General features: G+C 63.2%; 2 protein-coding genes and 1 long non-coding RNA gene across 8 annotated transcripts in view; 1 reads left to right on the forward strand and 2 right to left on the reverse strand.

Annotated features, from left to right (window-relative positions):
• ADAM8 (ADAM metallopeptidase domain 8) lies at positions 1 to 13738 on the reverse strand. Of its 3 annotated transcripts, none has more exons than XM_032282076.1 (23): positions 12910 to 13738; positions 11657 to 11760; positions 10528 to 10604; positions 10199 to 10253; positions 10016 to 10092; positions 9550 to 9739; positions 9288 to 9350; positions 9053 to 9121; positions 8676 to 8845; positions 8447 to 8528; positions 8087 to 8235; positions 7827 to 8004; positions 7498 to 7587; positions 7111 to 7300; positions 6964 to 7033; positions 6565 to 6718; positions 6106 to 6183; positions 5675 to 5759; positions 5038 to 5152; positions 4427 to 4616; positions 3909 to 3974; positions 1217 to 1294; positions 1 to 783 (listed from the first exon to the last, which is right to left on the reverse strand). In XM_032282076.1, the coding sequence occupies exons 1-23, from the start codon at positions 12953 to 12955 to the stop codon at positions 706 to 708; spliced, it is 2454 nt and encodes an 817-aa protein (XP_032137967.1). In that variant the 5' UTR covers positions 12956 to 13738; the 3' UTR covers positions 1 to 705. The 3 variants fall into 3 exon arrangements, with proteins under 3 accessions (XP_032137967.1, XP_032137966.1, XP_032137965.1); XM_032282075.1 differs by having other exon boundaries at positions 7111 to 7305; positions 7503 to 7587; positions 10175 to 10253; XM_032282074.1 differs by having other exon boundaries at positions 10175 to 10253; positions 12910 to 13737.
• LOC116554190 overlaps positions 5661 to 20964 on the forward strand; it is a 22402-nt gene continuing 7098 nt past the window's right edge. Inside the window, exon 1 of the long non-coding RNA XR_004270099.1 lies at positions 5661 to 5676. This is a non-coding gene — a long non-coding RNA (uncharacterized LOC116554190). The remainder of the gene's footprint in view (positions 5677 to 20964) is intronic.
• The window catches only part of TUBGCP2 (tubulin gamma complex associated protein 2), a 26461-nt gene continuing 21376 nt past the window's right edge, over positions 15880 to 20964 (reverse strand). For 2 of the 4 annotated variants that reach the window (XM_032282072.1, XM_032282071.1), the window contains 5 exons: positions 19892 to 20012; positions 19294 to 19437; positions 18380 to 18499; positions 17412 to 17575; positions 15988 to 16258 (listed from right to left, as the gene is read on the reverse strand). In XM_032282072.1, the coding sequence (XP_032137963.1) occupies positions 16123 to 16258; positions 17412 to 17575; positions 18380 to 18499; positions 19294 to 19437; positions 19892 to 20012 (685 nt within the window). In that variant the 3' untranslated portion in view covers positions 15988 to 16122. Of the gene's footprint in view, positions 16259 to 17411; positions 17576 to 18379; positions 18500 to 19293; positions 19438 to 19891; positions 20013 to 20504; positions 20952 to 20964 lie in introns of those variants that run through there. The other 2 variants (XM_032282070.1, XM_032282073.1) reach the window with 2 other exon arrangements.

Raw genomic sequence — 20964 nt, forward strand, 5'->3', positions numbered from 1 at the left:
TTTAGAACTTGGTCAATAATTTATTAGGAAAATATACATTTCTCAGTATTAAAGAATAAAAGCTTTCAGCCCTGCTGAACGCACATTTGAGGTATGAAGAAAACTGGACACGACAGCTGACCCTCCCATGGGCCCTTGCCACCAAGGTGATTCCTAAGCTTAAGCACACAGAGCTGGGGCTGTTCCTCTCACATCCCACGGGTAACGGGCCCCAGGATCAGGGGGTCTGGAGTCCAGAGTCTTGGGGTACAGTCTGTTCACTGACACCCTCTTGAAAAGCACCCAGGGTAACCCAGTCCTGGGATGGGGTCTTTCTGGGGATCTTCCATGTCTATGCTGCCCAGAATGGGGTCCCCAGGGCAGAGGGTTCAGAGGCCACAGGGCAGGGCAGGGCAGGCATAGCCAGGAGGGGCAGTGTGTGGCCTCCTGGAGACACGTACATACACGTGCACGCACAGGCACACAGCTCATCCTGGCCTGATGCCAGCAGGCGGCTGTGGCTACGCGTGGCCAAGGTGGGAGAAGGGAGTGGCTGAGGGGCTGGACAGCAGGAGTCTCAGCTGGATGCATTCCTGAGGTCAGAACAGCAGCTGAGTAAGCAAACTCGGAGTCCTGGGCTGCGTGGCCCTGGCTGGGCCCTGGAATGCCGCAAGGCTGGCTGCTCCGCTGCAACTTCTCCAAAATTCCACGCAGGCACAGGTGCCCCTAGGGCAGTGTGGGAGCTCCGGCCCCTGGCTTCCTCTGGATGGGGGGCTTCAGGGCAACCTTTGGGCCAACAGCCCCCTGGGAGAAGGAAGAGATAACCGATGTTGAAAACCACCTGTTATAAAAGGCACAACTAAATTTTACTTCCTTTAACATTTCTTAAAACGTAGATTCTTAGTTCATCCACCAACAGCAGGGCCTACTGCATGCCGGCGGCGTGGCAGCCGCAGGATTAACAGCCCGCTTGCCACAGAGGAGACTTTCTTCCCTGTAGCTGCTGTGGGGAAAGTCAGGCACCACCAACAGCCGGAGGGTGGGGGCAGCGTCTGCTGGGAAGTCCCCTGATGGCAGCGCAGACGTCACGGGATGCTCACCGCCTTTCCCTGGCACCACGGGGAAGGTGTATCCACAGATAATTAGAAAAACCCCACCCTCCAGGGCAGTGCCACGGCGAGCCAGTGGGAGGCCACGCCCCCCAGCGGACCCCGCCCGGTATGTGCTGGGGCCTCACCTCAGCTGCACCAGGCTTGGCTGTGCCAGCCCCGGGTTTGACTGGGGGCACTGGGGGTGTGAACGTCGGCCTGACGACCTGGGAGGGAAACAGACGCGGCTGACGTGGGCACCAGGCAGTCCCGGCCTTAAACCAAGCCACCACCTTCGTGTCCTGGAACAAGCTCACCACAGGCCATGCTCTGCCCCCAACCCCCCAGGGCCTGCAGGCTCCGCCCCCACGAAGATCGCTACAGAAAACCTCTCCGGGCTGCGCCACCCACAGAATGAAGCCGGCAGAGGCAGAGCCCCATCCCTGGCCCAGTCCAGCTGCGGCCACACCTTCCACACCCCCGACCCGACCCCCGTGTTACCCTTGAAGAGATTTTTTCCTTTTTTTTTTTTTTTGTTTTGTTTTTGAGTCCAGGTCTCCCTCTGTCACCCAGGCTGGAGTGCAGTGGCGTGATTTTGGCTCACTGCAGCTGCCTCCTCCTGGGTTCAAGCAATCCTTCCACCTCAGCCTCCTGAGTAGCTGGGACTACAGGCACAAGCCACCACACCCAACTAATTTTTTATTTTTTGTAGAGACAGGGCCTCCCTATGCTGCCCAGGCAGGTCTTGAACCCCTGGGCTCAAGCCCTCCTGACTCAGCCACCCAAAGGGCTGGGATTCCAGGCGTGAGTCACTGTGCCTGTCCTGAAGAGCTCTTAAGTTGCTGGACTGTGGGGTTTTGGAAGCTCAAAGGCTGATAGTTAAAACTAAAATGTGTTTCTTTGCATTTCAGCTTTCCCGTGGTAGGGAGGCTGGACATCCAGCACACAGAGCTGTGTCACCCGCTCCTGGCTGCGTCACCTGGAGCCTGGGCAGGCTGAGCATTTGCTGTTTCCAGCAGCTTCCAAAGGCCCCTGCTGAGCAGCCAGGGGAGGCCGGCGGGCGTGAGGGCGGGCGATTTCCCTCCTGTGGTTCTCCTGCAGCCTCTGCCTCACCTACCTTTGCGCCTGGCGACCATCGCTTCCGTGGCCAGAAACCTTTGCCCCCAGGTCCCTGTTTTGCCTGTCCAGACCCCTTCTAGGACTATTTCTGCAACTCATGTATAAGTCTGAAGTTAGTTCAAATAAAAAATTGAAAAGGAAAGAGAGAAATAGGAAATCACTCTTAGGCAAACAGCACAGAACAACTGGTGCAGACAAGATTCCCCAGAGCTCGTGGGTCCAAGTTCAAGGTTTAGAGTCTCAGGTGTCTCCCCGAGGCATCTGCTAACTATACAAAGACGACGGGGGTTTCTAGGGAAAAATCCATGGACGCTGCCCCAGCCAGGCGCCCTGTCAGCATCACCCCTGACCGACGCTGCATGTGGCCAGGCCTGGGCCGTGTCCTGGGAAAGACGCCTCCAATGCTGCTCCTGCCCACAGCACTCTGCCTTCATCCACACGAGGAAAGCACAGGACAAACCCCAGCTGAGGAAAGGCAGAGGGGCTGGGGCCCAGTGCCAGGGGAATCAGGGCTAGAGGAGGGTTCTGGAGACAGTGGGTGGCACCGCACGGGTGGCACTGTGACATGGGCAGCACCATGTGGGTGGCACCAGGTGCGTGGCACTGTGACATGGGCAGCACCATGTGGGTGGCATCAGGTGCGTGACACTGTGACGTGGGCAGCACCATGTGGGTGGCACCAGGTGCGTGGCACTGTGACGTGGCCCCTCAGCTGTGTGGCCGCCCATGGACATGCAGGCACTGACCTGGGAGTAGGCCGGGCAAAGAGCATGCAGGATTCTCCAGGCTATTTTTGCAATCTTTCCTTAAGTCTAAAATTTGTTCAAAATTAAACGTTAACCAAAGAAAAGCCTCTACCCAGAGGGTAAGGTCTTGCCGGCCCAGTCTTCCCTGCACAACCCCGTCCTAAAGCTGACCATGAACCTCTGTGGAAGGAGGTCCCTGGAGATGCACCACAGAGCCCCCCACCTGCCTGCCACAGTCCTGCCCTCTTTCTTTGAGGACAGAGACTGTTCACAACGTCCAGCCATGCCAGGTGGCCTTGATGGTGCCACTGGGACCCTGTGCCAGGCCCCAGAGAGAGAGCCCGGCCCTTTCTGCTGCCCTAGCTAAGCCAGTGGCCCCAGGAAGGGTGCTCTAGGGTCCTTACCCACCACGGCCAGAGCAGTTCCCCAGGGCTGAGGCCAACTGGCTGCCCTGACAGGGTCCAAAAAGGGCTCCAAGTTTAGCACAGAGATGGGAGCCAGGGCACAGGGGCAGGATCCCAACTCTGGGGTGACATGGAGGCCTGGGAGTTAACCCTCGATACAAAATCCAGGTTCTGAGAGATCTTTTCAAAACCCCCAAAGCCAGGGGAAGCACTGCAACACGGCCTTGCCCTGAGCCCGCCCACCCATCTGTCCTGCAGGGCCCAGGGACCCTTGGATCTGCTGGAACTTCAGCTCTGCGAGGGGCTTGGTAAGCGGAACAGTCTGAGCTGAAGCAGGAGCCAGGACCCCCAATCCAGCCCCAGTGCAGGGCGGGACGGAGCCGCTGCCTCCCCGAGGCCTTGCTGACCTGCCTTTCAGGCTGATGTCCTCATGAGGCCGAGCTAACCAGCCTTCTGTGCACAGCGGGGGCCACCTGGGAGGTCGCTGGCCCCGATGCAGTGCAGGGACCCCAGTCCCAACAGCAAGGCCTGGACGCCCTCCGATGGGTTCACTGCCCAATCACACTGCTCACCTGCTTTGGCGGCAGCTGGGTATAGACAGGAACTGGGAAGCGGGTGCTGGACACAGCGGCCGGAGGCTGGAGGAGACAGGGCCGAGAGCCTGGGTCACAGCTGGGGCCAAACCCCATGCCCCCCCTGTACCCCCAGCTCCACGACTCCAGGTTCCGCCTCTCGCGTGTGCTGGAGGGGTCTGCGCAGCTCACGGGGGCCCACCCTTTCCTCCAAGAGCATTTGCATCTGCCCTCAGGTGGGCTCTGCTGAGGACAGGAAGGGCCTCTGGCCTCAGAGCACCAAGTTCAAGTTCAAGTTCTGATTCTGTCACGGCTCAAGGGGGCCCGGAAGCACCCATTCCCAAAGCCTCAGTGTTCCCAGCAGGGCAGCCACAGCAGCTGCCCTGGGCCTCAGGCTACCGCCGTCCCCTGCACAAATTTCACAAAAGGGCTCTGCCAGTGGCAGCTGCACACGGGGTCGCAGGATGGGGCCTGGGCACTGCTTTCAGCCCCACGAACCCACCAGGGGCGTTGCTTACAGCAGGGGGCGGCCTCTTCAGGGCCATAGAGGAGGCCGGGTGTCCAGCAGGCTGGCCCAGGTGGGTGGTGGGGACCTGCTCGTGGGGGACCCTCGTTGGGGCTGGAGCCCCGCCCTTGGCCAGCACACTGCGGGGTGCCTGGTGGAACAGGGGGTTGGAGCGTCCCATGGTGGTCTTGGGGGCCGCGCTCCTGGGGAGGAAGCACAGGGCACGTGGTCAGTGTCTGGCCTCAGGGCCCCAGCACCACACCCCGAGTCTGTTCCTCCCAGCTCCAGCTGACCCGAGAGGCTGCAAACAGAGAACAGGACCTCTGAGACAGACAGGCCCAGGAGACGGAGTGGACCCTGAAGAGGCAGGACACCCCTCCATCTCCTGGGGGCCCCAGTTAGGTGGGCGGGAGGTGCTTGGAGGCTATGGAGCCAGCACGTCCCGCTGCATGGGCGTCTCCTGCTGTGTGAGGGTCCAGGTCCCTAGAGCAGGGCTCAGCCCAGCATCCGTGATGTCCCCGTGGGTCCATGCTGGGCGTTCCTCCCTCCGGCAGCAGAGACGTTCCCCACAGCCGAGCACCCGACGCCCACACCACCCTCCCTCACAGCCGCCGCCGCCCTCACCTGCTCTCAACGCGGCTCCGGGCTTTGCGGTAGATGACACCGCCTACCAGCGTGACCACCACAACTGCCAAGAGCACCAGGACCACCACCAGGACCACGGGGAGGGTCTCGGACGCTGTGGGACGCATAGCCCCATGTCAGCCAGGAGGGCCACAGCCTCAGGCAGGGGTCAGGGAGGTTCCCAGAGCCACTGCCTTCCTCAGCGCCCCAGGCCCTACCCTGTGGGCCCCACGGGGACGACCCGACACCTTACACCGGCACTCCCAGCTCACCAGGGCGGCCCTGGGCTCACAGTGCTGTGGGCACAGCTGTGCCTCTGAGGCCTGATGCTCTGCACAACCATGCGCCCAGTGGCTGCTGGGTGGAAATGGGCCGAGGAGGGCCTGGAAGACTGGGCTGAGGACACTGGAGTCTCAGCTCACAGCCGTGCACTGACATTGCCCACGGCCCCTGTGCCTCCCCCTGGGACAGGGCTCCCCTTCTCACAGCGGCCTGAGGGGCAGACAGGCTCTGCCTACCCCTGTGGGGGACGTCCGTGGGGGCAGACAGGCACTGTGACCACCACCAGGTTCCTGGCTCCATTTGGGGCCTGTGAGCTTGGGCCCCAGCCCCACCTGTGCTAGCCAGGGAGCCCTACCTGTGTGCGCCTCAGTCAGCAGCTTCGCGCAGTGGGGTGGGGCCCAGCCCGCGTGGCAGTGGCACTCCTGCTTGTGGTTGCACACCTGTGGGGATGGCCAGGCTCAGGGCCAATCCCAGTGCGGACTCCAAGGGGCAGTGGGGTCTGTGCATCTAGCACCAGGGCCCCTGGCCGGCCCCACCACTGAGGGCCCCCTAAGCCCCCACTCTCGTGCACTGACAGCAAGGCCTCGCTGAGTAACCCCTGACCACTGCCCAGTGGCCACGGAAGTTCCATCCACGGAGGACACCAGGCCGGCCTCAGCCCTGAGTCGGGCCCCACCAAGACCCCCATAGATTCGATACGCTGGGCTCACCCAACCTTAGGCTTCTGTGACCAAAGCTGCCCCCAGCACCGGCTCCAGGGGCACTGTCCTGAGAGGCCACACGTACCCCATGGTTGTGGCACTGGGCAGAGCAGTTTCTGGATCTGTAAACGTGTAAGTCCTGGCAACGTCCTTTCCAGCAAACCTGGGGGTAGGAGGTGTCTCTCAGGCAGCCGCTCTGGACCCCTGCCCTGCCAGTGTCCTTTGAAACTGCTGAGTAAGCTGGAGAGTGGGCTGTGGTCACCATGTCCAGGATGGCCATGCCTCAGCCTATCTGCTGGCTGCCCACCCCTGGAGCCCCTGGAAACAGCCCCCCTGGGGCGTGTGGCAGCTGGTGACAGCCATCAGATGAACTGAGAACTGCGCCTCCAACCCCAGCAGCCTTTCAGCCTCTACTACAAGTGTGGAGAGAACTCTTCCTACAGTTTCAAGCAGCTGCTGAGCTCAGAAACGCATCCACCATGCCCACATGGGGCACACGCTCGCAATGCCTGTGGGTGGGGCAGCCTCTGAGCCACTGGCTCACCTTCTCCGGTCCGCATTGGGTGCCTTCGGGCACTGGCTCGTAGGCAACACCACCCTCTGTGGTAAGCGCATGGCATACGTCATTCAGGATGCAGGAGCTGCGCCCCGGGGGATGCTGCCCGCCCTGGCATTGCAGAGTGCCACACATGTCGGCCCTGTGGACAGAGGGCAGGTCGTGGGCCAGCTCGCCCAGGCACGTGCTGGGGGCCAGGAGCCATGGCAGGCTGGGGCCACGGTGACCCACCTCTCCCACAATACGGCACGCTTGAGCCTGGGGTCCATGGGTCCAGGGCAGACCCCTTGGGGGCAGGACTCCTTTGTGGAGGGCCCTCTGGGGCTGGCCCAGCTGTGGGAACATCACGTCATCTGGGCTTAGGGGAATCTGGTCTCAAAAGCTCACCTGTTCCGGCTGCTCCTGCAGTTTGGTGAGACGTCGTAGAAGAAGCAGGACTCCTTGGCAGCATGCCCACCTGCGGGTCAAGGAGCTAGGGTTAGCCTGTGGCAAGGCCTGTGGCCTCCCTGCCGGGCCACCTCTGTGCCACTTCACCTGGCCCCCATAAGGCCTGGCACCGCTGGGCCAGGGTAGGGCAGGTCCCGTTGTAGCAGTAGCCCCCAAAGCAGGGCGTGCCGTTCTCCTGGAAAGCGTCTTCCGGGCACTCGGGGTGCCGGCCGTCACAGAACTCCTCCAGGTCACACGTGTCTTTCTGGGGGCGGCACGGCTCACCAGCCAGCTTCACCTGGCCCAGCAGAGAACAGCTCACCATGGGGACAGGGCCACGCAAGCTGCCTGGTCCCTTGCGCCCCAGGGTCCCCTCCCACCTGCCTGCCGTGGGCTCCAGGGGTGCCTGGTGGGAGGCTGCACTGCCAGCTGTGGGCTCTGGGGGTCCCCTCCCACTGTGGGCTCCGGGAGTCCCTGGTAGGAGGCTGCGCTCACCCTGCACTCCTGGCAGCAGGTGCCATGTGCACACTGTGCCCCCTGGACCAGCTGGCAGGTGGTGGAGTTGCAGCAGCGGTTCCGGCATTCCTGGGGCAACAGCAAAGGGCAAAGGCCTCGGCAGGCTGCCCGGGGTAGGATGGGCCGGCCGCCTCCCCTAAACACTGGGGTGTCCTGCAGCCGCTCCCTCCCTCTGACCCCTTCGGACACACGGAGCCCTGGGTTCCGCATGTGGTTGCGGCAGTCACCTTGGTCTAAAGGGACAGAGGTCTCGGCACCACGCAGACAGGGGCAGGTGAGGGACAAGCGGGTGTGGGGCGTGGGCGCACCTCGGGGGGGCCGCAGTCGCACTGCTCCCCACTTTCCACAAACAGGTTTCCGCACACTGGGCCGCCCACCAGGAGGCTGAGGTCAGGGGCGTTGGCCAGGCAGGTGGACTGCGGCTGCTCCAGAAAGCTCTCCAGGTAGGCCTGGCTGCAGTCACTGAACATCCTGGGGAATCTGGGGCTGAGGGGACGGCCTGTCAGGGAGGGGCAGCCCCTCCCCACCGACCTTGCACCCCCAGCTGTCCAGGGCCCAGCCCCTTCACCTAATCCTGCCTGCCATGATGCAGCGGATGCCCTCGGAGGGCTCCCGGCAGTGGCAGCCGTGGACCTGCTCATCGTGGTCCATGCCCAGGTTGTGGCCCATCTCGTGGGCCATGGTGCAGGCCACGCCCACGGGATTCTTGCTGTGGTCCTGTGGGAGGGGACCGTGCTCTCAGGAGCCACGTGGCTGACCCCCCACACCCGTCAGCCTCACCCCACCAGGGCCCAGGGCTTGGCACAGCTCCCTACCAACACCACCGTAAGGCATAAAATCAGGCATGAACCAAGCCTGAGGGGAGGCGGCTGCTCAGGCCTGCTCCAGTGACTCCCGGCCTGGCAAGCCCGGGCAGGGGCCCCCTCACCTGATTCACAGCCCCCGAGCTGTGGGAGCACATGGCAGACACCCTGGCAAACCCCACGGTGTCCCCGGTGAAGTCCACGGCCCTGGAAGTGAGAGTAACTCAGGTGCCCTGGATGCAGCTCCCTCCCCTCCTCCTGCCCCAGCCCTGCCTGCCCCCGCTCCCACACCCTGCCCACCCCGCCCAACTGCACCCACACACCCTCCCCAGCCCCACCTGCTCCCCGGCTCACGTGATGAGCTGCACGTTGTCATGTGGGCGCCGCCGCGTCAGTCCCTGCGCCCGCCAGGCCAGGAGGTTCTCCAGTGTGACGCTGAAGTTGGGGCTGACGTGGAACCTGTCCTGGCCATTCCAGATCTCCAGGCCCACCAGGACCACACGGATGTTGAGTTTCTGATATAGCTGGAGAGGTGGGGGAGTCCAGGGGTTCAGGAGGGGTGGCGAAGGTACGATGGGGAGGGTGGCAAAGGCCACATCTGTCCTGCAGTGAGGCGGAGCCGGTAACGGGTGCCAGGCAGAGCCAGAGCAGGCAGAAGGAACCCCATGGCAACACTCCCCCACCCACCCGCCAGGGGCTCCAGCACCCCCGCAGTCAGGGCGGCTGCTCACTTTGTCCACGTGGTTCACCACCTCCAGCACCCGATGGCGCACAGCGGCTTCGCTCCCCACCTGCTGGAACTGGACACACGAGACCCTCAGGCTGGAGCCCACCCCACCCACGCCTGCCCCACATCGGCGGCCCTCCTACCTTCCCCAGCCCCCCAACCCACAGCCAGCCGCCTTCCCCACCCCTCAGCCCCCCGTCACCACCCTCCCGCCTTCCCCACCCCCGCACCCACCCCACCTCTGCATTATCTGTGACCACGTACAGCTCCACGTAGCGCGTGCCTCTGAACGACGGAGGGCCCTGGGGAACAGCCACAAGAAGCCAAATAGCCTTCCCAGCCTCAGGGCCTGAACCCTCCCTCAGGGCCCCGCGGCCAGTGTCCTGCCCCCACCCAGTGCTGGGGGAGCATCACCAGGCCTGCTCTAGGCTGCACATAGTGGGCAGCATGCAGTGCACAGGGACTCAAAGGCCAGGCAAACTCGGAGACCAAGGTGCTCACCCCGGGCCAAGACCTGAACACGGCGGCTGTCCGGGGCCCCAGGAGTCTGCCCAGGGTGTCGTTGCTGACTCCGCAGGTCCCGGCCATCTGCAGCAGCTGCTCAGCCGGGTACACGGCATGCCGCCCGCCCTCGCCACCTTCATCCAGGGGCTCGATCAGGTGCAGGTCTGAGCCCACCTGGAAGAAGCCCCTGAGGGCAGCAGGAGCCAGGTATGCCATGGCTGCAGGGTGGCCGGACCCTGCCCCGAAGGACCAGAAGCTGGAGTTCATTGCCCACAGCGCCCCCTGCCCTGACACCAGCAGGCCCGAGGGTACAGGAGGCTGAGCCTCTTGGGCTTGGCAGGGCCCCTGAGCAGACCCCTCTGTGTGACCGGGAAGGCCTGAATGTGAGAAGGAGGCGCCCTCCCACCCGGCTTAGGCCTTCCTCTCCCGCTGCCGGAGCTCTGGTGTTCGTCCCCCCACCCACCTGAGGCCCAAACAGGTGCTGATGCTGGCGGCTGAGTCTGCGTGCCCCTCCACATGGCCCTGGTAGAAGCAGAGGTCCTGCGGGGGAAGCACGAGAGGGTCCACGGCTGTGCCCCCACGGCCCCACAGGCTCGGGGAGGGAAGGCCACCCCACCCATACCTGCCCTCTCGGCTGCTCCGTCACCTCGGAGCCATTGGCAGCTGTGTAGGTCTCTGTGTAGCCCGAGCCCAGCAGGTCCCTGGAAAAGAAGCTCTGTGGCTGCCTCAGCCCTGCCTCAACCCCCACCTCGGCCCCACCTCGGGCCCCCCGCCCCAGGCCCCGCCTCAGCCCTGCCTCGACCCCCACCTTGGCCCCGCCTCAGGCCCCCCGCCTCGGCCCCCACCTCGGCCCCGTGGCCTGGCCCCCTTGGTGCAGAGAGGCTGGCCCAGAGGCTGGACACTGAGGACACCGGTGTGCTGGAGCCAGGCCCAGGCAGCGGAGGGGGGTGCGGGGGAGCGACCTGACCCACTCACCTGTTCTTCCGCAGGTGCAGGGTGAAGCTGTGCCCTGCGGCCGCAAGGACATAGCTCACTCTCTCTGGGTACAGGCCCTGAAGGAGTGGGGGGGCCCTGGGTGAGCAGCCTGCCTGGGCTGCACCCACCTCAATCCTGGGCACCAGAGAAGCTCAGCTGGGTGGGGAAGAGGTGCTGGCCTCCAGCCCCAGGCCAAGGCTCCATCCTTGGGTGTCCACAGCCTCAGGCAGAGTAGAGGGTGGAAGTGGAGGGCGGGTGGGGTGGGGCGGGCTGCGCTGGAAGGGACAGGTGGGGCACAGCACTTGGGTGCCAGGAAGGACATGGGGCGCCTCACACCTCAGTTTCCCCATCTGACCATGCATGGGTAATGACAGTGCCCCTTCCCCAAGCCTTGGCCGGGCAGCAAAGGATGTGGACGGTGGGGCGGCAGACACAGGCCCCTCCAACGGCAGCCGCCTGCCTCCAGCCCTGTCCCTCCCAGCAGCTGCCAGACCTGGCAGTGCCCGAAGAGCCTCCTCCTCACCCACTGTGTCTCCAGCCCCCACGTGCAGGCTGGGACTCGACCTGCTGAGCCCCCCAAACAGCCTTAACTGTGCCCCTGGCTGACGAGATCCCAGGGCAGGGGGCAGGTGAGGTGAAGACAGGGCTGGGCCGGAGCTGCCCTCCCTGGAAACAGGCATCCGCAGGCATGCAGTGCACATGTGTGTACACCCCCAACTCAGGATTCAGGAATCACCCTGGGGCAGCCCCGCAGGTGGGGGGCGGCCACTCTCAGTTCCCCAGCCCCAGGGAGCCCCGCCAGGCCTCACACAGGAAGGTGTGCCAAGTCTGCGGTGAGCCAGCTCACTTCTCAAAGAGGAATTTGGCTTATTAGCCTTGCCAAGTGAAACTGGGGCGGGGCCAGGGCCAGGGCCAGCACAATCTGCCCCTGCTGCCTTCCAGGGGCCCATAGGGTTCCTGCCGTGGGCCCCCAGGCAGTGCTGTAGGAGGAACGCAGATGGGCTGGAGCGGAACAGGGCAGTCCCAGACGCCCACCTGGCCTCTCACCACCTCCTGGAAGCTAAAGCTCCTTTCACAGAAATAGACTCAGGGGCCAGCCGGGGTCACCCCCAGGCCAGCTGAGACTCACCGAGTGGGAGGGCAGAGCTCGGCGGGCCCGGGGTCCTGGCAGGCGCCGAGGCAGCACCACCTCATACTGCTCCAAGGGGGCCCAGGGCCGGCTGGGGGCCATGGCTGCAGGAGGGAGGGTCAGCAGGCACGTGGTGGGGGGAGCTCCTTCCCAGAGGCCTTCTGGGCCCTCAGATTCTGCCCCTTCCTGGGCCCGCCCCTCCCCCTGGGGAAATCACCAGACAACTCAGGGACACTCAAGTGAGGGTTCTGTGCCTAAAAGACTCCAGGAGTCCCCCAGGCACAGCCTGTGTCCTCCAGCGCCCACACACAATACTCAGAGCCCCTGTGGGCGCCAGTGATTCCACAGGCCCCCAGGCTGCTCTCTGACCTTTCCAAGGGCCTGAGGGCAAAGATAAACCTTCCTCCAGGGGAGGAAGATGCGGGCGGGTAGGGCCATTTCCATCCCTCCATTCATCTGATCATCTGGTACCATGTAAGTGGGGAGCAGGAAGGGCCTCGCCCAGGCTCTTCACCTCCCAAGAACTGGAAACTCCCTCATATCCAAGACCAGAGGGCAGGGACCCGGCCTGCAATGGGCAGAGTTTCGGAGACCGCCAACCCAGGACCCTTTTCTCCCGTTAAAACAATAATGGACGTGTCTCTAGGACCACATCTCTAACCTGGAGAGGCAGCAGGGGAGCAGCCGGCCCCATCTGCCCAGGAAGCTGGTGGGGAGCACCCCAGCCTCCACCCTGAAGCTCCCCACCACAACCCAGCCCAGGTCACTCCCAGGAGCAGGGGTGGGGTCCAGGACCAGAGGCCCCACGTCCTGCCCCAGGCGGCAGACGGGGTTGGGGGACTCTCCTGCCCACGCCCTGAACTCCAGGCCCCAGCTCCTCTACCCTCCCTTCCCTCCCTGGCTAAATGGTGAGGGTGGGTGGCCCCACAGGTGAATCCCAAGAAACCAGGGCACCTTCCGCAGCAGGTGAAGCGGTCGCGCGTCCTCAGCCCTGCTGGCCTGGCCCCGACCCCACTAATAAGCTGAGGACCGCCTGAGGCGGGACTTCGCTCAGTTCACCTTCGGCCTCCCCGGCCCGGGTCTCTCCACCCAGAGGCCACTGCGCACGCCACCCCGGCACCCGGGACCAGCCTGAAGCCGAAGCCGGGCCAGGGCGCGGGGAGCGCGCAGGCCAGAGGCTCAGGGCTCGCGTCCTGCGGGGAGAGCCACGGTGCCCCGCGCCGCGCCCACGGCGGCCCCCCGGAACCACTCACCAGGCAGCCCCAGCGCGCCCAGCAGCCAAAGCCCGAGGCCGCGCATGGCCGGGGCGCGGTGGAGTCGGATGCGGACCGGCGCGGAGGTGAGAGCCCCGCGGGACCAGGTCTGGTTCCTGCGCGCCCCGCCCGCGGCTCTTTCCTCGCGCCCCGCCCCGGCGCCCTCAGCCAATGGGCCCCTCCGCCGGCGGGAGGGGCGGGGTCCGTTCCCTCCTTCCTCCGCAATCCTGCTTCCTCCCTTGCACAGGTGAGGAAACTGAGGCACAGCCTGTCCCAAGTCCGGCCAGAGCCCCGACGGGGGCCTGAGAGGCCGACGGGCGGCTGGAAGGAGGTGGCGCCGGGCAGGTCTTGGAGGGGAAGGGACCTGTGATGGCCGCCTCGTGGTTTCAGGAGAGGCGGGCTCTGACTTCCTTGGGAACAGACAGTTCGAGGCAGGGACAAGTCACGGCTTCGTGGGCCTAAGGTCAGCCCTGTGGGCTGCTGCGCTCCACCCAAGCCCAGCACCCCCTCCACAGGCTCTGAGGCCTCGCTGAAGTGGGAGAGGCATGGGCCCGCAGGTGGCCAAGTGGGGGGGGGGTGAGCCCCAGGTGATGGCAGGTGCAGAGGCCGTCCTAAGCCTACGATCCCCAGACGGCAGCTGACGCCGGTCGACACAGACCGTGGCCTGGCTCTGGCGTCTCCGGGGCGCTTGGCCCCACTGGGCACATTCCCCAAGGCGGGCTCAGCCTAGAGGGTGCAGGTGCAGGCTGACAGCACGGCCTCCTCAGACGGCCCACCCCGGACCCCTCACGGGGGCTTCCACAGCCAGGCCTCCCTCCTGGGATGGAAACAGTGACTCCACCGACAATACAGTGAGGGCTCAGTGCCGCCTGGGGAGCGGTGGGGCAGGGCCAGCACAGGTGGGAGGCAGGAGTGAGTCCTGACTGGAGAGAGAACCCCAGGGCAGCGTGAGGCAGGGGCCTGCATGGGCCCAGGGCAGAGGACAGAGGTCAAGGGGCAGTGGCAGGAAGAGGCCAGGGCCTTGGACGTTAACTAGGAGGATAGGGAACCCTGAGGATCTAAGCTGGCCTGAGGGATGCTGTAACATTTTGTCCCAAAGCCATTCTTACCCCAACATGAATGGCATGAAAAGCAAGAAAAATAAAGGCAAGGGTTGGCACTGGGTGGCAGCTGACTTCTGCTGCCTGCGCTCCTGACCCGAGGCTACTCTGTGGCACAGGACAAGGTCCCCCAGGCTGCTGAGAATGTGGTGAGGCTCCCGGGTAGGGCTGGGGATGCTGGCCTGTGCAAATTAGTCCAGCACAAGTGCAAACGCGGCATGCTGGTCACCAGCAGCACAGCAAAGCCCCAGCTGGCTACCAGCGATTTAGTCTTAAACAGACAGGATGCGCTCAGGCCAGAACGGGCTCCTACCAGGCTGAGGAAGTCCCACCCCATCTCATAGAAGACACCTCACCCGTCTCCACTGACTCCACCCAGCAGGCACCAAGGGGTCTGGGAACCTGGACTCCACAACCCTGGAGGCTCCCCTCCCCTCCTAGCCTCACCACCTGCAAACCCCACTTCTCAAGGCCCAGGGTTTCCCAGAGCCCAGGACACAAGACCTGGGGTTTCCAGGCCTCAGGGCCAGGCAGGAAAGCCAGCAGGCTCCTACTGCTCACACGTCTGGCATTTGCACAACCCTGAGGTTGCTGATAAACATGTTTACTCACAGGCCAGGCCTGCACAGGCCACAGACAAGAAGAGGAAGCAGTTTGTGGCTGTACAGTCGGACACCCCCCACCCCCACTCTGCTGTGCTCATGGCAAGGAAGCCTGGGAGAGGGCCGCCCACGCCCTTGTCCCCCACACAGGACCCTCTGTTCTACTTCTTCCTCCCTTCCTCGCCATCCAAGAGGGCCGAGGCACTGAGCTGAACTGTGACGACACATACATGCAGTTCCGCAGGAAGGAGCAGCTTGGCCGGAGCATAGCCAGAGCAGGCCACCCTGGTCAGGGCTGCCGTGAGGAACAGGGCCCTGTCACACCAGGGCTGGCACTGGAGAACGTGGGAGAGAGAGGGCAGATGACCGCCCGAGAGGGACTGGGTGGGGTGCCAGTCTGCTGAGTAACTTCTCCGCCACAAGGCAGCCCCGGATGGGATGGGGCAGGGTGGGGCAGGGCAGGGGTTCCTGCCAGCAGCAGAGCCTGCCCCAAGGCTACTTCTCACTGCGTGCATCCCATGGAGGAGGAGGTCTGGGTTCCCCTGGTGCCTGAGGGCCCTGCCTGTCTCCTGCCCTGGACCAGGAGGAGTGTGCAGCTGGGAGTCCTCAGATGGAACGGGGTGGAGGGGGGAGAGTGTGGACCTGGGGGACTCCCCAGGAGAGGGTGTGAGGAGCCAAGGAAGTCCTCAGGAGGAGCGGGGGAGTCCTTGGAAGGAACAGGGGTGGGGAAGGGGGGGAGCGTGGAGCTAGGCGAGTCCTCAGAAGAAGGGGGAATGTGGGGCCGGGGGACTCCTCAGGAGGGGGTGTGTGGAGCCGAAGGAAGTTTTCAGAAGGAGAGGGGGTGTGGAGCCATGGAGTCCTCAGAAGGAACGGGGGTGGGGAAGCGGGGGAACGTGGGGCCGGGGGACTCCTCAGGAGGGGGTGTGTGGAGCCAAGGAGTCCTCAGGAGGGCAGGAGCCTGGAGTTGGGGAGTCCTCAGAAGGAACGAGGGGAACATGGAGCCAGGGGGAGTCCTCAGAAGGAATGGGGGGAAGGCCGGGGGAGTCCTCGGAAGGAACGGGGCTGCCTCCAGAGCCAAAGCAAACCCCAGAGGCCCAGGGGGTTTCTGCGATTCCGGGTTCTGGCCGACCTCAGGGAGCCCAGCCCCAGCTCACCTGGATGTGGGCAGCAGGCCTGGACCTCATTCCCACGTATCTTTGCTAGGTTGTATCTTTGCTAGGTTCTTACTTAAACACCACATATTTTCACTTTGAAGCCAAAAACACCCAAAAAGGTAACAGTGTAATTTTAAAAAGCAAACAGATCAGCGAATCCAGGGAGACATCCACCCTGTCTGGGTAGCTCCTATAAAAAACTGAGCATCCTGAGAAACAAAATGAGCTGCGTCGATCGTTCTGTTTGTATTTCAACTGCAAAGACAGGACACGGAGCATTTCCGTTTGAACATTCGGGACCCATCTGCACCCCAGCAGCTGCTGACCCCCACGCCTTCTTCCTGTCACGGCCATGGCTCACTGCGCAGTGACTGCGACCCTGGGTGCAGGAACCGGGGGCCCCCGAGGGACAGGCACTTGGGGGACGACCTTCTGGCTCCTTTCCGCAGACAGGCGCTCCAGGCGCTCCGTGTAGAAGCCGTTGAAGTCGAGCCTGTGTGGAAGGACAGTGGAGCTGGGCGCACACCCCTTCTGCAGGCGCGTGTGGGGCAGCCCTGCCCCTACCATGGGGAAGGGTTCAGCTACAGAGACCACGGGACACCCTGCAGGGGTGAGGGGGAGGTCTCCAGTCCTGCTCAAAGCCGCAAACGGGTTTCTTCTCTCCTAGCCCTAGCAAGTGGGGCTCCCATCACCCCAGCAGGGCCCGGCAATGAGGCCTGACATGTCAAGGGCTGGGGGAACCAAGCAGTGGTTCTCAATGCAGGGTGGCCTCAGAAACCCCTGCTCAGCAAATCAGGACATCTGCGAGGGGGCACAGGGTGGTCCAAAGGCGCAAACAGGTGCCTTCCCAAGGACGGCACCACCCATGACAATGCTTCCCCCAGGACAGCCCCCCGCAAGGACACCCCCCCGCAAGGACACACCACACCTCTGAGCACAGCACCCCCCAGGACAGCCCCCGCAAGGACACACCATACTTTCAAGCACAGCACCTCCCATCCCAAGACAGCTGCCCCTCAGCACCCAAGGACAGCACCCCTTCTGGGCTGGAAGCTTGGCCACCTTTCCACATCCCCTCCAGGAGAGCTAGCCTCTTCCCCCAGGCCAGGTGTTCAGTGCAGCATGAGGAAGCTGACCCAGGCCAGACCAGCCCCACAGGACACACATAGCCACAGGGGCCAACGGCGCAGCCCAGGCGCTCAGAATGTCATGCCCCAGGGAGAGCAGGGCCAGGCTGACGTCAGGGAGTGGCACATGAGCACCACCACGTTCTCAATACCAGGTGGGCCAGGGAAGGGTGTAGGGGAGATGAGGCCAGCACATCCAGCCTGCGTAGTGAGGATGCTGGGCTGGGCCAGGCACTGGGCGATGGGCAGACGCTGGGTTGGGGGGCAGGCGCTGGGTGGGGCGGGGGTTGGGGGGGGTGGGCAGGTGCTGGGTGGGGCGGGTGTGGGCAAGCGCTGGGCGAGGGGCAGACGCTGGGTGAGGGAAGGCGCTGGGTGAGGGCAGGTGCTGGGTGGGGGCAGGTGTGGGGGGGTGGGCAGGCCCTGGGTGGGGCGGGTGTGGGGGGGGCGGGTGTGGGGGGGGTGGGCAGGCGCTGGGCCATGGGACCAGGTGCTGGGCACAGCTGGGCGGTGGCCTCCCACCTGGAGATGACGCTGGCCATGCCGTGCTCACAGTCACTGGTGCTGTAGATGCTCAGCCGGGCTAGGAGGTCCAGCAGGTGGGCTGAGAAGTTCTTGTCAAACTTGTTGATGGTGGCCTCGAAGCCGGACACGAGCTGTGCAGCGTCCGCGTGCTCCACCAGGTGCTGGAATAAAGCGGAGCTGGGGGTATGAGCCGTGCCCACCCCCACCTCGGGCCTTCCTGGCTTCCACACTGCTCCCAGCAGGCCCATGGACTTTCCCTTCCTCTTTTCTTAAACAGAAAACATACCTTTAATCCCCACAATGTTTTCAGGGGATTAAAGGTAAAAAGGACATCAAAAAACATTCCTGCGAATCTGGCACTCAAGAGACACACTTCAGGCCTTGTGAGGTGAGGAGGTCAAGGCTCAGACCCCACAAGGCTGTGCCTCGAGCTCTCCTTTGGGGTCAGATCTACAAGCAAAGAATAGGCTTTCCCAGCCACTTCTCAGCAAGGAGAACGAGGCGCCTCTCAGCGTCCCTCACATGCTCCCAAACCCAACTCTGCCAGCTCCAGCTCCAGCTCCAGCTCCAGAGTGTGAACAGGTGACCGCCCACCCCCCATGCCACGCTAGAGACGGTGCTGTGGGGCTGTGCCTCCGAGGACACACAGCCTGTCGGTGCCTGCTGAGTGCCTGACGGTTCTAACTCAGGACCCGCGCAGGGCAGGGACGGTGGGCCCTGCCCTTGCCAGGTGCCTGTGCAGCGCTCGCTCTGAGAGATTTTCAGAGCAAGCTGAACTGGGAACCACAGGGCTGAGAAAAAAAGCTCTTGTAGTTGTACTTAGAAGCTAATTTTAAGTCTTTTCTTCAATCCTAGGGGACATGGAAATAAAAGGGGGCAGGTTTGTTCTCCTTTCATCGACACGCTCAGGCTGGCGTCCCGGCCAAGAGGAATCGTCTCACTGGCTGGCCCTGGAGGCCACGCACCTTCCTGGCGAGCTCCTTCCGCACCCGCTCCTCAGCCCCTGCAGGAGGCCCTGGGATGGTGCCATGCTCCAGCGTCTGCCCGCCCAGCTCGCTGTCCAATTTCATGCTCTGTGTAAATTTCTAGGCAGTGGAGAGTCGCAAGGAAACGCTCGTTAGTTACAACCACAACGCTCTGCAGAAAACAGAAGTCCTGCAGGTCCATCACCCACAGCGTTTCTGCTGTAGCCTGAGGCTGCAGGAACACGCAAGTGTCTCTCAGAGGCTGCAGGGGAAATGACTAGCTGTGCCAACACGATTCCTGGGTCTGCCTTCCACAGTGACCAGCTAATTTTCCTAAGCACAGTTTTCTTCCGTGTTTCCCAACTTGGGACCTCGAAGTGGCTCTCAGTGTCAGCAATGGCTCACAGCGCCCGCGACCGCGTCCTCGTCCACCTCCCCACCCGCCCTCCTCCCAACCTTTCCCATGGCACTGCCTGGAGAGCCTGACCCTCAAACCCTCGGAGCCCCACACGTCCCCAGGAGTCCCTTCTACCACTAGACGCTCGTGTTCCGCCCCATCGCCAGTGGGTAGCTGCTGGTGACAAGCACCCGCAGGTACTTAATGGAATTAAATAACTCAAGTGCTGAGGAACAGCATGCAAGGCCATCAGAAGAGGCCCCGGGACAGAGACCAGCACCATGGAGGCTGAGGGATGGTTCGGGAGGAACACGGCCCTGCCCACGCTGCCAGGGCAGGGGCCTCAGGAGAGAACCAGCCGGCCAGGAACACTCAGATCCCAGTGGGCTCCTCCACAGACACAGAAGCAGGAAAAGGTGTAGCGGGCTGCGTGCGGCCACGGTCTGCACACCCATGCCCACACCCCTCGTCACGTGCTGCCCACACCTGCCCCGCCCCCCATGCGCCACCCACACACCTGCATGCAGTTGGTGAACATGACGCACACGGACATGAGCTTCGAGAAGACCTTCAGCAGCTCGGGGTTGGTGAGCATGCAGTCCTTCAGACAGGTGTCCAGGAAGCCCGTGTGGTGGCCCAGCACGTCGTCGATGTTGGAGGCCTGTGGGGAACGGCACCAAGCCCCTTCTCAGAAAGATGAGCTCCAGGTGGGCATGTGCTGAGTCTGGCTTCGCTCACTCCTGTTCATGCACGTCCACCTTTCACATGGCCTTGGGCTTTTAAAGAAAAACTTCCAAATACCACTAAAACAATGACGGGCATAGCTGGTCACTGTGGAAGGCAGGCCTCTCCCCTCCCCCTCCTCTGCCCTCCCCCTCCTCTGCCCTCCCCCACCTCTCCCGTCCCCGACCCCTCCCCTCACCCCTCCTCACCTCGCCTCTCCCCACCCTGCCTTTCTCCTCCTTTCCTCCCCCCTTGCTCTCCCCTCCCCTCGTCCCTCCTCTCCCCTCGTCCCTCCTCTCCCCCCACCCCACCTTTCCCCTCCCCCTCCTCTCCCCTCACCTTATGTGAAAGGAAACCTGCTTTCAAATGTCATCTATGGGGCTAAAACTCACAGATTTCAGGTTTTTCTCCAGGATGTGCCAGGTCGGTTCCATCACTTCGAACATCATGTAGTACTGAATGTTCTGGACAAAGTTGAGCATTCGCTGCCGCAGAGTGAACGCCCCAGCAAACCTGAGGGACGTGGAGGACAGCCGTGGAGGACGCGGCCCCAGCGGCGCCCCCTGGACGTGGCTGTGCCCTCCGCAGAGCAGGCGCCCTCCCAGCACATGGGACGCTCACGACTGTGGCTGTCACCCTCCACCAGCCCCACGGTGGAGACTGGGACGCGGGCTCCTCGGCGAACGGACCCCTTGGAGCCCCGGGAGCCCACACCAGGAGGAGTTACACCGCAGCGGCATGTCTGTGCTTCACGATCGAGATGAGTTTTTTCTTCTAATTTTATTTTTCGAGAGACAGGGTCTCGCTGTGGCTCGGGCTGCAGTGCAGTGGCATGATCTTGGCTCATTGCAACCTTGACCGTCTCTGAGCTCAAACAACCCTCCCACCTCAGCCTCCTGAATCACTGGAACTATAGCCAGTCCCGGCTAATTAAAACAAATTTTTTTAAAGAGATATGGTCTCATTACATTGCCCAGGCTGGTCTCGAACTCCTGGGCTCCAGCAATCCTCCCACCTCGGCTTCCCAAAGTGCTGGGATTACAGACAAGCCACCACACCTGACTGGACAAATTTTAAGGCAGCTCTGCCATCAACCCCTTTTTTCAATACCCTAAAGCCACAAACCAGCTGGAAAGCACCTCTAGTCCCAGCACAATGTGGCTGCCTGCCCTCGGGAGGGGCTCTTGTCCTGCACACAGACCTGGGCGGGCTTCAGAGAAGGCTGAGGGACAGAGCCAGCATCACCGTGCAGCCCCCAGACAGGAAAATGACGCATGATGGATCTAAAGCTACAAAGGTGCATGTTCAGATGGCGCTTCCAGAACCCTAAAAAGCACAACTGTCTACCCACAGCGTGCATGGGGGTGGAGGGCAGAGGAGGAACCCCCCACTTGGCGGAACTGTCTACCTGCAGGGTACACGGGGGTGGGGGGCAGAGGAGGAACTGTCTACCTGCAGGGCGCAC

This window comes from Sapajus apella, unplaced genomic scaffold, assembly GCF_009761245.1.
Source record: "Sapajus apella isolate SASKATOON/1434 unplaced genomic scaffold, GSC_monkey_1.0 scaffold13, whole genome shotgun sequence".
Taxonomy (NCBI): Eukaryota; Metazoa; Chordata; class Mammalia; order Primates; family Cebidae; genus Sapajus; species Sapajus apella.

Excerpts from the sequence above, each read along its gene's own strand:
- ADAM8 (XM_032282075.1), bottom strand. The coding sequence starts at position 12,955 with ATGCGCGGCCTCGGGCTTTGGCTGCTGGGCGCGCTGGGGCTGCCTG. Across the intron at positions 11,761-12,909 it reads GGGCGCGCTGGGGCTGCCTG|CCATGGCCCCCAGCCGGCCC; the intron begins GTGAGTGGTTCC and ends TCCCTCCTGCAG. Across the intron at positions 9,122-9,287 it reads TGGTCACAGATAATGCAGAG|TTCCAGCAGGTGGGGAGCGA; the intron begins GTGGGGTGGGTG and ends TCGTGTGTCCAG.